The sequence below is a fragment of the Nanorana parkeri genome, unplaced genomic scaffold, assembly GCF_000935625.1.
Source record: "Nanorana parkeri isolate BGI_ZX_2015 unplaced genomic scaffold, ASM93562v1 scaffold149, whole genome shotgun sequence".
NCBI lineage: Eukaryota > Metazoa > Chordata > Amphibia > Anura > Dicroglossidae > Nanorana > Nanorana parkeri.
This window is the reverse complement of record NW_017306417.1, coordinates 1,293,392-1,308,391: the sequence shown is the minus strand read 5'-3', so window position 1 is coordinate 1,308,391 and position 15,000 is coordinate 1,293,392. Positions and strand designations below refer to the sequence as shown.

At 44.4% G+C, this 15,000-nt stretch overlaps 1 protein-coding gene across 1 annotated transcript in view; it reads right to left on the bottom strand.

The window, feature by feature from the left end:
- Positions 1-14,019, bottom strand: part of TTC21B (tetratricopeptide repeat domain 21B) — a 67,740-nt gene extending 53,721 nt beyond the window's left edge. The window contains exons 1-6 of the mRNA XM_018554240.1: positions 13,925-14,019; positions 11,879-12,008; positions 11,666-11,776; positions 10,440-10,606; positions 7,557-7,679; positions 4,695-4,852 (exon numbers count right to left, since the gene is read on the bottom strand). Of these exons, the coding sequence (XP_018409742.1) occupies positions 4,695-4,852; positions 7,557-7,679; positions 10,440-10,606; positions 11,666-11,776; positions 11,879-12,008; positions 13,925-13,948 (713 nt within the window). The 5' untranslated portion in view covers positions 13,949-14,019. The remainder of the gene's footprint in view (positions 1-4,694; positions 4,853-7,556; positions 7,680-10,439; positions 10,607-11,665; positions 11,777-11,878; positions 12,009-13,924) is intronic.
- Positions 14,020-15,000: the final 981 nt, after the last annotated feature.

The following is a 15,000-nucleotide window of genomic DNA, read 5'->3' as shown; positions in this document are numbered from 1 at the left end:
GCGGAGCCGGCCAGTTGTTATTCATTCTGCCGGGACTCTAGCAGGTGCCGGCAAACAGGAAACAGTTGGGCAGGGCTGTCACTGCTAGCTCCACCCAATTGTTTCTTTCTTTTATATTTTTTTAAACTTTTTTCAATAATCTTTATTTTTTTAAAATATATTTTGAATTTTTTAAAATGTATCATTTATTTACATTTGTAAACATTTTTTTTCCCCCAACTTTTATCACTGTTTTTCTATTCTGCTCGGTACCACAGAGGTACCGAGCAGAATAGCCGAGCAGAATGTCGCTCGATTGCATTTGGCTATTCACTCACTGCCGTTCGGCCCCTATGACAATAGGCCGAACGGCAGCGAGTAGCCTCCTGGAGGTTCAGCTCAGCCGATCCAGATGTTGGATCGGCTGAGTCGAACTCCTTCTGCACTGTGCGGCTGAACCGAAGCCAGCCATACAAGCCTGAAGTGAATAGCCAAACAGCATTTGGTTCACTTTAGGTGGGTTATTCACTCGGCTGCCTTCGGCAGGTTTGTGACTAACCCTCTGGGTATTGTATTTATACTAGCTGTATAAAAAAAATACAAAATGCATGTTATAAAAAAATACAATAGTTTTGTTTTAAAAATATACATAATGGAATACAGAATCAGGTTTTTTCCAGCTTTATATTTATCCCCCATGCCATAATGCTACGCAAGGATCTTCTCACACTACATATGCAAAACACCTTACCAGCCTGAACTTTCCGTGACATATTGTGTATAGTATATGTGGGTGTATGATACACAAGATAAATATTTAACTTCAGACTTCAAGCCTCACCCTAGAGAGCAGCTTTTAACCATTTGGTTTTTGGATGCATGCAAGCCAGAATGTGCTAATGTGAGAAGCTCTCAGCATGCAAAGAAAATCAGAGTGAGCCATTTCAGTACATGAGTGGAGCCTGTACATCTCTGCAATACTGAAGTGGATGCCAGAGTTCAGCTTTAATTATCATGTACATGCTAAACACACAAAAGATCCGTTTGTTTACGTGCATCATGTGCTGCTTGGGGAATCATTTAGTTAAAGCTCTTCCTGTAAAAAAACGACACACAAAGCACTTCAGAGTAATTATCATGTCCATGAGTGAATATTGACTCATCCACCATTCTGGTGTCCATATGACTAGTCTGTTGACTGATATACAAGCTGGTTTGTCACTCCATATGACAGTGATAACTGCTTGCTGGTTGCTATGTTACAACTTCTGACAATAAATGTCATAGTACAAAGAGTATTCTAAAATGCAAAGGGTGCAACAGCACCACAAGTATACAAATACGTCAATACAGTAGGACCTAAGTACCGGAAGGTCGAAACATCTAAAGCTGACTCAAAAGTGGCGACCTGACTATCAAAGAACTGACATAGGGAAGGGGTATAAACAATAATGAATAAGAAAAGGAACAAAAGTACAGGTAGTCCCTGGGTTATGAACAAGGTAGGGTCTGTAGCTTTGTTCTTAAAGGAGAACTATGAGATGAGTGATTTCCACTCACCTCATAGTTCTAAGCCGACCTGTGACAATAAGACTGTCACAGGTCGGCTCAGTAGATCAGGAGGTGAGGGAACACATACCAGGTTCCCTCACCTCTCGATCCTGTCACGGCTCTCTGCCGTGACAGGGGGAGGGGCTGGATTCCCCTCTCCCCGCTCCGATCTGCCAGCGCTGACTGGCGGAACGGACGGGGGAGGGGGCGGGTACAGCTGGCTCTGCCTCTAGATAGGCAGAGCCAGCTCTCACTCATACAGCTGGGCGGATCCCGTCATCTACGTCGGGATCCGCTCCGGCTGCGGCGTCTCAGTATACAGTGAGCTGTAGCTCGCGGTATACTGAGCCTAGGGTAATGGGAGGACGCTAGTTCGTGTCCTCCCGTTACACTAAGGAGAACTATGGGGAAAAACACTGACCCCATAGTTCTCCTTTAAGTTGAATTTGTATGTAAGTTGGAACAGGTACATTTTTTGAGTGTAACTCCAGCCAAAAAAAAAATGTTTTAGTTTTGGATAGCATAGGGAAGGGTTAACCCCCTGTAACATTTGTTTTGCTTTCCTCACAATGGCTCTAACCCCACACCATACTAACCAAAACTAAAAAAAATACAATTTGCATGGTGTCTTTTTACCCGACGTGACCCCGTCTTTTATATTTTACCAAAAAATTGGGTAATAATAAATGTTTTATCATTTAATATATGGGAAACTGTTTTTTTTTATAAAATTTCGGTAATTTTTCCTAATTATAGTAAAAAATAAAAACCCCAGTGGTGATTAAATATCACCAAAATAAAGCTCTATCTGTCCCTAAAAAATTGTATAAAATTCATTTCAGAACAGCGTTGTATGAATACTGAAAAATGGCCTGGCCAGGAAGGGGGTCTAAACACCTGGTCTTGAAGTGGTTAAAATGTACGTAAACCCCCTAAAAGAAGATCCTGGTAGCCTACACTCTGCTGATTGCAATGAGGGAATTGTTTGATTTCTGCAGGCTTCTATTTTCTCAGTTTTTACCTGTTGATCATGCCAGTAAGGAATGTCCTGTCCTAGACTGACAATGTCTACTTAGCCCGTACCTCTGCAGGAGCAGCATTGTCACTGTAGGAAGCATGGACTGCTGTTGGTCAGTCTGTTGCACAGCTTTCAACTTCTGTGATACCACCGCTACGACCTGCTCGCTCAGAGCAGAGGGTAGGGAACAGACCCAGAGAGCCGTGCATGCCGTAGTGGCTTTCTACACCAAATTAAATTAAAATGAATAATGCATCTGCCATTCCTAAAATATACTTTTTGTCTCACAACTGTGAGCTGTTATAGCCTGCTCAGAGCCTGATTTTTTGCTAATGAACTCTCTTTAGGTACTGTATGCCTGTAAGTTTGGTCATTTGGTATCCCTCTGTCATGGCTTGTCACAGACAAATCATATGATTCTATTTACAGCAGTAGAAAAGCTTTGTGGTTAAGGAATGACACAATCAACTGCACTAAATTCTTAGGATATTAGCGCTCACCTCATGTTAGGAGCATGTCTAATGCTCTTATGCATGTCAACACCTCCCAGCTCCTTCTGGTGGTTGCTTGTTGCCATTGCACCCTATGGGCTATCAAGCCTGGCCACACACCCCTCAGCAACTTTCCATCAGCTGTGGGCTATTGAGCCTTAAGCCTCCCTTCAGCCCTGGGATTGGTTAGTGGAACTTCATTTAACCAGTTGACATCCGCGGTGTTAAACCCCCTTCCCATCCAGGCCATTTTTCAGTATTCAGCGCTGCGGTACTTTGACTGATGAGATCTGCTTCATCAGCTTCTTCTCTCTGGCTATAGCAGGTATGTGACAGGTGAATGCGGAAGTGATGTAATACACATCACTTCTGCATTCACAGCCCGGACGGAGATCAGCAAGGAGCTGATCTCCCGTCCTCCTCCTCCTGACACCCTCCGAGCCGATCCCAGGCCGCAGACGGGGCAGCGGATCCTGGGATTCAAGGTGAGGGGTCAGGGGGGGCAACCCGCAAATGCAGCAGTGCCGTCCGTCTATTTTTTTACTACTGGCGGGCGGCAAGAGGTTAAGGAGCTCTGGGCTGGTGATAATTTATTCTAGTCCTGTCTGCACAAGCCATTATCTTGATCCTGTATCCTAGTCCTGTTATGAATCCTGTACCTGTCTTGTTTCCTGAATCCTGTACCGTCTTGTATCTTGTCCAATGACCGACAATGTAAGGCTATTCTCCACTAACTGCCTATCTAAGGGGACCCTTTTACACTGACCAGCAATATAAGAGGTCCCATCTTCATTGACCGGCAATGTAAGTGGTCCCATCTTCACTGACCAGCAATGTAAGAGGTCCCATCTTCACTGACCAGCAATGTAAGAGGTCCCATCTTCACTGACCAGCAATGTAAGAGGTCCCATCTTCACTGACCAGCAATGTAATAGGTCCCATCTTCACTGGCCAGCAATGTAAGAGGTCCCATCTTCACTGACCAGCAATGTAAGAGGTCCTATCTTCACTGACCAGCAATATAAGAGGTCCCATCTTCACTGATCAGCAATGTAAGAAGTCCCATCTTCACTGACCAGCAATGTAAGAGGTCCCATCTTCACTGACCAGCAATGTTAAGGAGCATATTGCTGCCCCCCAGGGTAAGCGGGCACCTCAACGACCACCAATGTAATGGAGCATTACATTTTTCCCTGTCTGCTTTTCTTTTCTGGTCTTTTTTATTGTTCATTTTATTGAATTACTATTACTGAAAATATTTGTCATTTACAGTAGGTGTCAGTGTGTAAAGTATGCCACATTCTTTTATTTATTCTTATAGTTCAACATACTCTTCTTGTTAATGTACTGTGAGCTGTAAATGTAGTAATTATTAGCAGGGGTTTCCTAAGACCTCAAAGATAGTTCTAAGGGTTCCTCAACATTAAAAAGGTTGAGAAAGGCTGGTCTACACGGTTATTTACAACACGTTTCCTCTACAGAAGATCGCCAGCTCGTTGTTCTCAAAATCCGTTCAGCAATTTTGTTTTCCATAATTGGTTCTTCTGCGTTTTCCTAGCAACCGAAATGCCCCCAGCCCACACATTTCTCAATATCTCCAACTATCTGGAAACAAAAGCACATGACACACTGGTGCTGTTATCTGCATACTAAACCTTAGAGCCGTCTCCACTGTCTGTTCCCAGTCTTGCAAAGCCAGTTGTAGCTTCATTTTCTTAATGAGAGCAGGAACGAAGCCTGCGGAGCTGGCTAGGATTTTGTTCACGGCTTCCAAGGCTCCGGAGTAATTCTGACGCAACTCGCAATACTGAGCCTGAAATAGTCCCCCCCCCCCCCCCAAAAAAAAAATAATAATAGTAAAATAGAAAACAGTGAAACCCACAGCAAACAAACAGTAGGGATTATGAAATACATTTTGCTTTAAAAAAAATTGTAATGCTGCTAATACCTGGTTCAGACAACGGCATTAGCTCCTAAAGTGAACCTGTAAACCAGGGGTAGCAAAACTTTAGCCTTCAAGCTGTAGTGAGACTACAAATACTATCATGTATCTGCCTCTGGGAGTCATGTCTGTAAGAATCTTGTAATGCCTCATGGGAGTTGTAGTTGCATCACAGCTGGAGTTTGGTTACCCCTGCTTTAACCCTTTCATTGCCAAGGCGGTTTTTTGCACACGTTATAATCCACATTTTAGGTTGGAAAACATTATTTATATTCTCCATAGCTGGAGGGCCGGAGTTTAGCTACACTGCTGTAATGTATTTGGCTGAATTTTTAAGGACCATTGATCTTGTTACTCCATCACTATCCTTAGATACCAGGGATGCACCGATAACGGTATTGAGTACGAGTACCGATATCTTTTTTTCGGCACTCGCCGATACCGAATACTGAGTACCGGAAGTCCCATTCAGGAAGCCAGGCGGCGTGTAATGACTCACCACCTGGCTTCCTGATTAGCTGGGAAGCCGGTCAGCGTGTAAACACTCGCCGCCCGACTTTTCGACTAACAGGGAAGCCGTCCCCAAGCTTCTCGTCATTAGGTGACGAGAGAGCACGAAGCCGGCTTCCTGGCCAATCAGGAAGCCGGGCAGCGTGTAATGACGTGCTGCCCGGTTTCCTGATACTGGAAGTATCGGGCTAGGCATCGGAGCATTTGGCCGAGTACGAGTACTCGCCCAAATACTCGGCATCGGCACCAATACTAGTATCGGTGCATCCCTATTAGATACTCTTTCTAGCCAGAAAAGTAATAGCCATGAGACAGATTATTGTGAGACCTCCTACCTTTACTCCATGGAAAACAATTAGTTAATCAGATTACTCCCCTCAAAAAGTTTATGTATCAGGAACTGCTTGCTTACACTTTTATAAAACCTGGATGTTGGCATAAGTCCTGTACTACTAAGTGTGAATTTTGGAACAATTCATATAGAATCAGATACTGCAGATATAACCTTGAGCATGATGTGAAGGTTTTATTACTTTCAAAGGATTATGCAGTCACGTTGTGATGGTCTGACCTCCACCTCTATGCCACATATATACAGAGGCCTCCAGGCGGAAATCATAGTGTGTTCATTGGCCGTGGGTGTCCCGACCAGTGTCTCCTGCCTCTATGTTCCAGGAACAATCACGTGTTTCACCCTCAGTCTAGATTTATTTAAGCCCTGGCAGAGGGTGAAAGGCATCAGAAGAGGACCTATGCCCAGGAGCAACAGGACCTATACCTAACAGACCAATACAACCTATACCCAACAGACCAATACCCAACCGACCTATACCCAACATACCTATACCCAACATACCTATACCCAACAGCAACAGTTATGCAACATTTGCCATGCTGCTGATAAAGTTCACTGAAACTGAAAAAAAAATATAACAGTGCAACCTGTGTACTTGTTATTACATACATAGCCTTTAAATGAGTTAAAGTATAACAAAACTTAAGAATGAAAATGTAATATATTGCAGATTACCAGACCTTAGATGAGGTGGCTGCATTTGTTTTCAGGCTACATCCAAATACAGAAAATACCTATTATTCCTACAGGAATTTTGATATGCATGTAACTTTCTGTGCACTGAACTGAAATCTCAAGTAATGTTATCATAAGCCCTACCTAGTTCTCTTGTGTAATCTTCAGAATGCCTCCCCCATGGTATGGAGATAAAGAACGGAGGTGAGGTCATTATAGTTCAAATCGGGAGAGTAGCCGGAGGTGACAATGTTGCCCCTGCATAAATACAGCACAGAGATCTTTCTCACCCTAGGACAACATGTGTGTTACTGGCAAGGTGAAGATAAAGGAAAAACAAACTAAAAAAATGAAAACTAATGAAGCCACTACATGTGAGGATTATGAACCCGCAATATAAAAACACATTTTCTTTGATTTAGATATGCTTTAAAGCCCAATTTCAGTGAAATTAAACGTTTTTCCTTGCAGTGTGGCTGCCCCTGCACTGCAAGGGTTAGATGTAGGTTTATGTCTAGGGGACAGAGAATGGGCTGTTTTACTTACCTGATCCACTCTGCTGGCGGTTCCCTCCAGACTGCTGGACCATGCCCCCTCCCGCCCCAGAACGCAGGGAGGCTTGCTTTATGCGATCCAGTGCATTCAGGCCCTGTCAATAAGCCCTCACTCCGGCAGTCTAAGGCCACTAATGTCATCAAGTATAATGCAGGCTCCGTAGACCTGCCTTGTATGGCAGGGTGCCGGAGTGGAGGCGGAGAACAGGGTAGCATTCTGAGTGAGCGGGAATCAAGTAAGTAAAACAGCTTTTTCCTGTCCCCTAGGTATAATCGAGCCATTAACCCTTGCAGTGCGGGGATAGCCCCACTGCAAGGGTTAGTACAAGTTTCTTCTTTGAGCCATTTGTCTTAATACACTATTTCAGCTGCATGCGGTGAACCCAAACTGGCCATCATCTTTTGTTGCCAATATGCACAGGGCATTATAACATTGTCTTCAGATAATCAACACAGGATTGTTTCATTTTGGCAACGTTACCTTTCCCATCATAGCAAACAGATCCATTCCATCGTGCAGACCTTCCTCTAAGTACTTCAGAGCCTTTTTAGCATAGGCTTCTCTGCCACAGGTCAGATCTAGCCATCCTTTCAAAACCAAGCTCTGTAATAACAGACGTTTTCATTTTATATTCACTCATGGCACAATAAAGACAGTCCATTCTGCTTATGGTACTTCAACAGGCAATCTGACATCTATACAGTACGGGAACTCCAGTGAAACATGCAGCAGTAGACAAATACGATATTTAAGAAAGCAATTATTAATATATTATGAATTGTAATATAACACACAGTATATTAATAAGCTAACAGAGAACCATTTTCATTGTTCTTTTCTTTTTTTAAAGCTGATCTCTGGGATGAGCAAATATTGCCCATACAATGTGTATTCTTCAAAGTAGCAAACAATAAATAACAGAAGCGCCAGCAGCTTGTATCCAAGCTCGGAGAATGTCTGCAGTGATCTCAAAGCAAAAACTGCAAATGGGGCAGGCTCTCAGACAGGCTGTGGGGAAGCCTCAACTCTGGAAGAAACAAAAGACAAAGAGCGCCTCCATCGCGTGAAAACGTTTTAATAAAGTGGGTTTAAACAAGTAAAACCATACTCACAAAGGTAGAATTTGTACAGGCATAAATAGATAAAAACGTGAAAAGCTTAGCCCACCGGCTAATCTTCCTCCCTGAGGTTAATGTTTCGAAGGAGGCGTGGCCTCGGAAACGTTAACCTCAGGGAGGAAGATTAGCCGGTGGGCTAAGCTTTTCACGTTTTTATCTATTTATGCCTGTACAAATTCTACCTTTGTGAGTATGGTTTTACTTGTTTAAACCCACTTTATTAAAACGTTTTCACGCGATGGAGGCGCTCTTTGTCTTTTGTTTCTTCCAATGTGTATTCTTACTTGAAGCTTATGCACTTTGTAAATTTCTTCCAGATCTGTGCAGTCATCCGGTGTGAAACTTTGCTTCTGGCCAGGAGCTTCCTGTAATAAAGACCGGTCACTGCTGCTTGCTCTCCTTATGCAGGGTGACCGGTCTTGTATCAGCCCCATCCTGTACTTTTTTGCAGGCAGCCTGTAGTGGGTGGAGCCTGCTGGGTCCCTCTACCTGCTCTGCTCTCTGCACAGGCTATATACAGCAGGGTAATTTAAGGTATATCAGAACTCCAGGGAACAACCCCTCTTTTCGATATATACAGCAGGGTGATGATGTCACTGCTAGTTTTAAAAGGTGATATTTGGGTTTGCTAAGGCATCTGGTGCACACACAGCTAATTTATATCTTTTGGGGCTTATAACAATTATATAGTTGAATGAAAGGAAATTGCTCTGCCTGGAGTTCTGCATTAAACACACCAGAAATGTGTTCTAAAGTCCCACAGATGGAGATGGGTTAGGAGGGCAGAGGAGAGTTTCTTTTAACTCTAAGCTGAATTCAGGCAATCTGCTAAATACATATAAAAGGATTTTTAAAATGACACTAAACTCAGGAGTTAAATCTTAAAAATGCATTTAGGTACCTTAAAAGAGAACTATGAGGTCAGTGTTTTCCCCATAGTTCTCTTAAGGGTCACGGGAGGACATATACTAACCTCCTCCTGTGACCCAAAGCTCAGTATAAACAGCAAAAAGTTTCCCAGCGCACTCACCAGCCAGCATGCAAAAAAAACTTGTCTCACCACTAGGATTAAAAACAGAGGTTTAGATACACGTCTTCTGCAGAAAATGTGAAAGCCGCACAGCCGCGCCAAGGCACCTCTAGATAGTGCGGTCCTAACTCTAAACTATGAGGGTCTCCATCTTGGAGCACATGGGGCAAAAGATCAAATTGGGTGCAGGTTTGTCAGGAGGAAGCCCAACCTCCTTAAAGGCACAGCGACGCACAAGTGATCCCGCACATCACAAGGCAGCTGAGACCCCCCCATGCATCAGTGCTCCAAATCAGTCAAGCAAAACAAATGGCAAACGCACTCATCAACTTGTTACCAGCTTTACAGCAAGGTGCACATGGAAGGCACTAAGTTTCCCAGCACACTCACCAGCCAGCATGCAAAAAAACTTGTCACATCGCTAAGGTTAAAAACAAAGGTTTAGATACCCGTCTGGCGAGTGTGCTGGGAAACTGTGCTGCTTATGCTTTCACTGTCCAGTCACAGACTGGGGCAGGTCCGTGGTGACCTGGGCTCAGAGCAAGTGGGTTGAATGCTGACCATCAAACTGAGGTTATAAAGAGGCAGAAAAGAAGTACTGCAGAGGCAATCTCTGGATTGAAGGCAAATATTGTAGCAAGAGCTGATTTTTTACTTTATCCTTTAAAGGAGAACTATGGGGTTAGGGCTTTTCCCCATAGTTCTCCTTAGGGTAACGGGAGGACACAAACTAGCGTCCTTCCGTCACCCTAAGCTCAGGATAGCGCGAGCTGTAGCTCGCGGTATACTGAGACGCCGCAGCTGAAGCAGATCCCGACAATTATGTCTGGATCCACCCAGCTCTGTGACTGACAGCTGGCTCTGCCTATCTAGAGGCAGAGCCAGCTGTACCCACCCCCTCCCCCATCCGTTCCGCCAGTCAGTGCTGGCGGATCAGAGCGGGGGGAATCCAGCCCCTCCCGTCACAGCAGAGAGCCGTGAAAGGATCGAGAGGTGAGCGCCGGTATGTGTTCGCTCACCTCCCGATCTACTGAGCCGACCTGTGACAGTCTCATTGTCACAGGTCGGCTCAGATTATGAGGCTGAGTGAAAAGCACCTTATAGTTCTCCTTTAATGGGATATTTTGTTTTTGGCTGGAGTTCTGCCACAAAGTTCTGCCACAAAGCAAGGTCTGTTCCTGTACAGGTTATATATCTCACAGTAGTACTACTTACATCTTTGTCACCGTTTGATATTTTGATCATCCTGTCGACATACTCCCGAGCTTTATCATGGCGTCCCACATGCCACAGGAACAACCCAGCATAATATAAGGCTCTAGGTCCGGCTGCTTTTCGTTGCTCCTTCATTCTCATTTCCAGGTCCTGAATGGTTTCTTTGTCTACAAATGACATTCAATGTTAGAATCTCTGTACACTCAGGTATTACTAGTGTGCTCTGGGATAGGTTGTGTCCATTGACCTGTGCGTTGTGGGCTGTTTTTATGTGTGTTGTAGTGCAGGTTATTTTAGCCTTATTTTTTTTCAAGAGAAATATTTTGCATTTACACAATGCATGCTACAACAAGTCAGGGTTTGATGTCAGGGTTTTGCTGTTGACTGCATCTCTGCTGGAAAGATTCACCCTCTCTATGGAGTCTATTTATAAACAACATTGTCCCTGTTCCTTCTGTGCGAATGGATACACAAAACACATTCTTGTATATTTTGTTCAGAAGTCGAATGTATTTGGGAATGTAAAAGCTTGCCTTCTGTCTGCTATTGCTGACCATCCTTCAGCTCTACCATCTCCCACCTCCTTTCCCACATCCAGTCAATTAATCTTCTTGCCTATTTACTAGGGATGCACGATTCCGATACTAGTATCAGTGCCGCTTCCTCTGACCGGAAGTACTAGTATCAGTGCATCCCTAGTAAACAGGCAAGAAGCTTTCCTCTGACCGGCAGTGCCGTAGGGAACATGGAGCCAGCTTCCCGGCCAATCAGGAAGCCGTGTGGCGAATACTGACCTGCCTCATGATTGGCCAGAAAGCCCGCTCGATGCTGATTGGCTGGAAAGCCGGTTGCCAAAAATCATGGAGCCGGCTTCCTGGGTAATCAGGAAGTCGAGCGCCTTGTCATTACCCACCGCCCTGCTTCCTGATTGCCCGGGAAGCCGGCTCCATGCCAGCGGAAGCACCAGTATCGGTACTCGGTATTGACAAGTACCGAAAAGCAAAATATAAGTACTCGATACCAAAAAAAACAGTATTGGTGCATCCCTACTGTTGACTCAATGCCAGGCCTCACGAACGCGCTCCAGGAACGGAACTTGTTTGTAAGTAGGGGACTTACTGTATTAACATTGTCACATTTGGAAGAACAAAGTTCAATGTCTACCACCTTCCTTCACACCCCTAGTCTGCTTGGAGAGATCTCTGGGGAAGAGAGGAATACCTTACCTGGATCTGAGCTTTTCTTGTGAGCATAGATTAAAGCCATGAGAGAACACAGGGACACCTCGGATTTGTCCTTTATCAATTCCATTTCCTGGAAGAATTCCGACACTTGATCTGCAGAATCCCAGATGAATAAAACACGTGAATACGTTGGAACAAGTGAAGTTCTTTCATTAAGTATTACAGTTCAGAGGAATTTCACTGAAAACCAATTACCTTCCATTAACATCCCAAAGGCCCGGAAAAAGAGGAAGACGGGATCATTACCACACTGCTTGAGACCTTCATTAGAGGAGGCTTGAACATGATGAAAGTACTTTTCCTGGCAGTAGTAATTGATTAATGCCTAAAAAGAGGAAACAATTAGTAGAGAAAGTCCTCTATATAGATCCCTGGACAACGGACATCTCCATGTGCTTAACATTCACAATCCCCTCACACTCTAATTCTGAAAGTGCATATTTGAATACATTAGGGCCTAAGGGCACCTGTCTTTACATATATCTGTCAGAACCACCGGGTTTTCTAAACAAGTACCCACCATCTCAATCTCCTGGGAACCATTAACGTCATGGCAGCATGACGACTTTTACGTATGGATTGAGGGGGGGGGGGGGGGGATTAGCACCCCTGTCAGGGTTTTACTGTAGACTGCATCTCAGCTGATAAGATTCCCCCTCTCTATGGGGTCCAATTTATATAGAGTTTGCAAAGCCATTGCCAATGCAAATCTCTGTAAATGTTCGTTCTGTGCGAAGGGATGCACAAAACGAACATTCTTGTATATTTTCTGTATACGTCGATTGTATTTGTGAATCTCATCATGGAATACCACATTATGGCCACTATTTGGAGCTGAGGAGTATAGGAAATTAATATTTATTTTAGATGCTCCCCAGCTCCATCTAGTGGTCATAACCGATATTATAAGATAACGTTTGAAAATACAGTACATTCAACTTATGAAGAAAATATACTTGAATGCTCTTTAAATGATATGTGCACTTCAGTTAGTTCTACCTAAAGTTTTTAAAGTATAACTTAAGCCAAAACGTATACATATATATATAGAGAGAGAGAGAGAGAGCTATACGTTTTAAACCCTATCCGCTTTGCTTTTGCCATCTGGGTCGCACTGGGGAGATTTCTTTCCACTTCCTGTCTCATAACAACAACAGGAAGTGAGAGGAAATCCCTGCAAAGAGAGGGAAATCCCTGGTGGTCAGTAGGGCTATTAGAACTTGTGTATCCTATGGAAGATTTCCCAGCTATTCCTACTTTAATGACAACTCAAAATTTGGGATTTTCTTTCACTTTCAGTGATAATTTTTACCGGAACAAATCGCGAGGAGGGAATCTCCCTGATGGGGACACAGACAGCAGTAAAATATTTTTAGATATGCTGTGTGAATGGGAACACATAATCATATGATGATAGGTGGGCGGTCTCAAATATGTCTGCAAAGCTACACTTTAAAGTAGGGGGTAGCCAAACACCAGCCCTCCAGCTGTTTTGAAACTACAAACCCCATAATGCCTCTGGGAGTCATGCCCGTGGCTGTCAGAGTCTTGCAATGCCCCATCGGAGTTGTAGTTGCACCATAGCTGGAGGGCCGGAGTTTGCCCACCCCTGCTAAAGGCATACTCCACCTTTTTGACCGTATTTCATATTACAACCATGTTTACTAGTATAGAACGTAAGGCATGGTGATATTTCCCATCCCCCCACCCCTGTTTTGGGGGGGGTTCTTCTCCCTACAGTGACTGTACTTTTTTTTTTTTTTATTGCACGGCTGCATTCGTTCACATGGCTCCGTGAATGAAAAGACTACAAATCCCAGCTGCCACAGCGGCAGAGGGTGCCATAGATTTCAATGGAAGTCATGTGCGGTGACCTCATTGTAGTCCTTTGATAGCTACCTCCAGCACTACAATCACAGGTGAGTGCCTCTGTACAGATCTGGGGCGGGGGAGATGGTCTGCAGGAGCCTGTGCATTACACCCACCATCCTCTGATCGCAGTTGCAATGCTCTGCAGCATCCCATGCAAAAAAATATATATATATCCTAAATCCACATTTTCTGTTTTATTTATGTGTGTGCATGTATGGATTTATTGCAAAAGGTGGACTATGCCTTTAAGACTGAGTTCTGTATGTAGCGTGTCATTCGTCCCTCCCCATCATCATCATCATCACAATGGATGGGGAGCAGAGGATACATGTCCGCTCTCTCAGGTTAACACTAGATGTCCGCTCCCACCTGTGTGCTGCCGTCCGCCGCCATGATACAGATGTGTCATACACAGCACCGGGGATGATGGATAAACAGCAGCCGGGGGACCAGTCCTCTGACCCCGCCCCGGAAATACGTCACTCACACCATCCTCACTACAGCGGCGGACATTTTCTCGGAGACCGAAAAAAAAGTTTTGATCGATCAGGTGATGTGTCGAAAGTGCGAACTTATCGAGTTGTGGGACCGCATGACTTCCGGTTTCCTGCGAGTCCTGATGTTGCTAAAGAGCCGCGCACGCGTGTACAAGGGGCCGAGTGTTTACACCGCCGCTGCACTTTGCCCGCCGAGGACGAGCAGCCACCGCCGCTATGTTGTTGAAGACCAAATGAGGGCGGAGCGACACCTGTGCCCATGAAGTGTGTTGTGACGTCTGTGGTGACATGCTGAGTGCACGGGAAAAAGACTCTGTCTGCAATCTCTTTTCCTGCAGCCCCTGTTATAAATGAACAGGAATCCTCTATACTGAGTGTTCCTGTTCATTCATAACATGAGGACAGAGTATGTTTACTATATCCACAATCATGAATGAACAGGAAGTGATGTAGATCACTTCCCATTCATTCATAATTGAGGATATCTGTAATTTATATCTGAACCTGGAAGAAGACTTACAAGGTGCAGAGGAGCTGTAATCTGTGTGAGTTCATATGGGTCCATACACTGTGCTGTACATTATATACTCCATATCACTACACTCTGTATTGGGGCTGCCACCTTTTCAGGATTCGCCCGGACAGTTCGGGTTTTGAATACTGTGTCCGGGTTTCATGGCAGCAGGAACCCGGACACAAGATGTCAGGCAGGCGGGGGCAACCAAAATTAACATAGGGGCTACTGACCAGCCACTGAAAATAGTCTAGACTGTGATACTTACACATGAATACGCCGCGACCTATTCTCCCCAAAAATGTCAGTGTGTCACTAGAGGGTTTGGGTTTCGCTTGAAAAGGTGGCAACCCTACCCCTTACACTGTGCTGTACATTATATACTTCATATCACTTCACCCTGCACACTGTGCTGTACATTATATACTCCATAT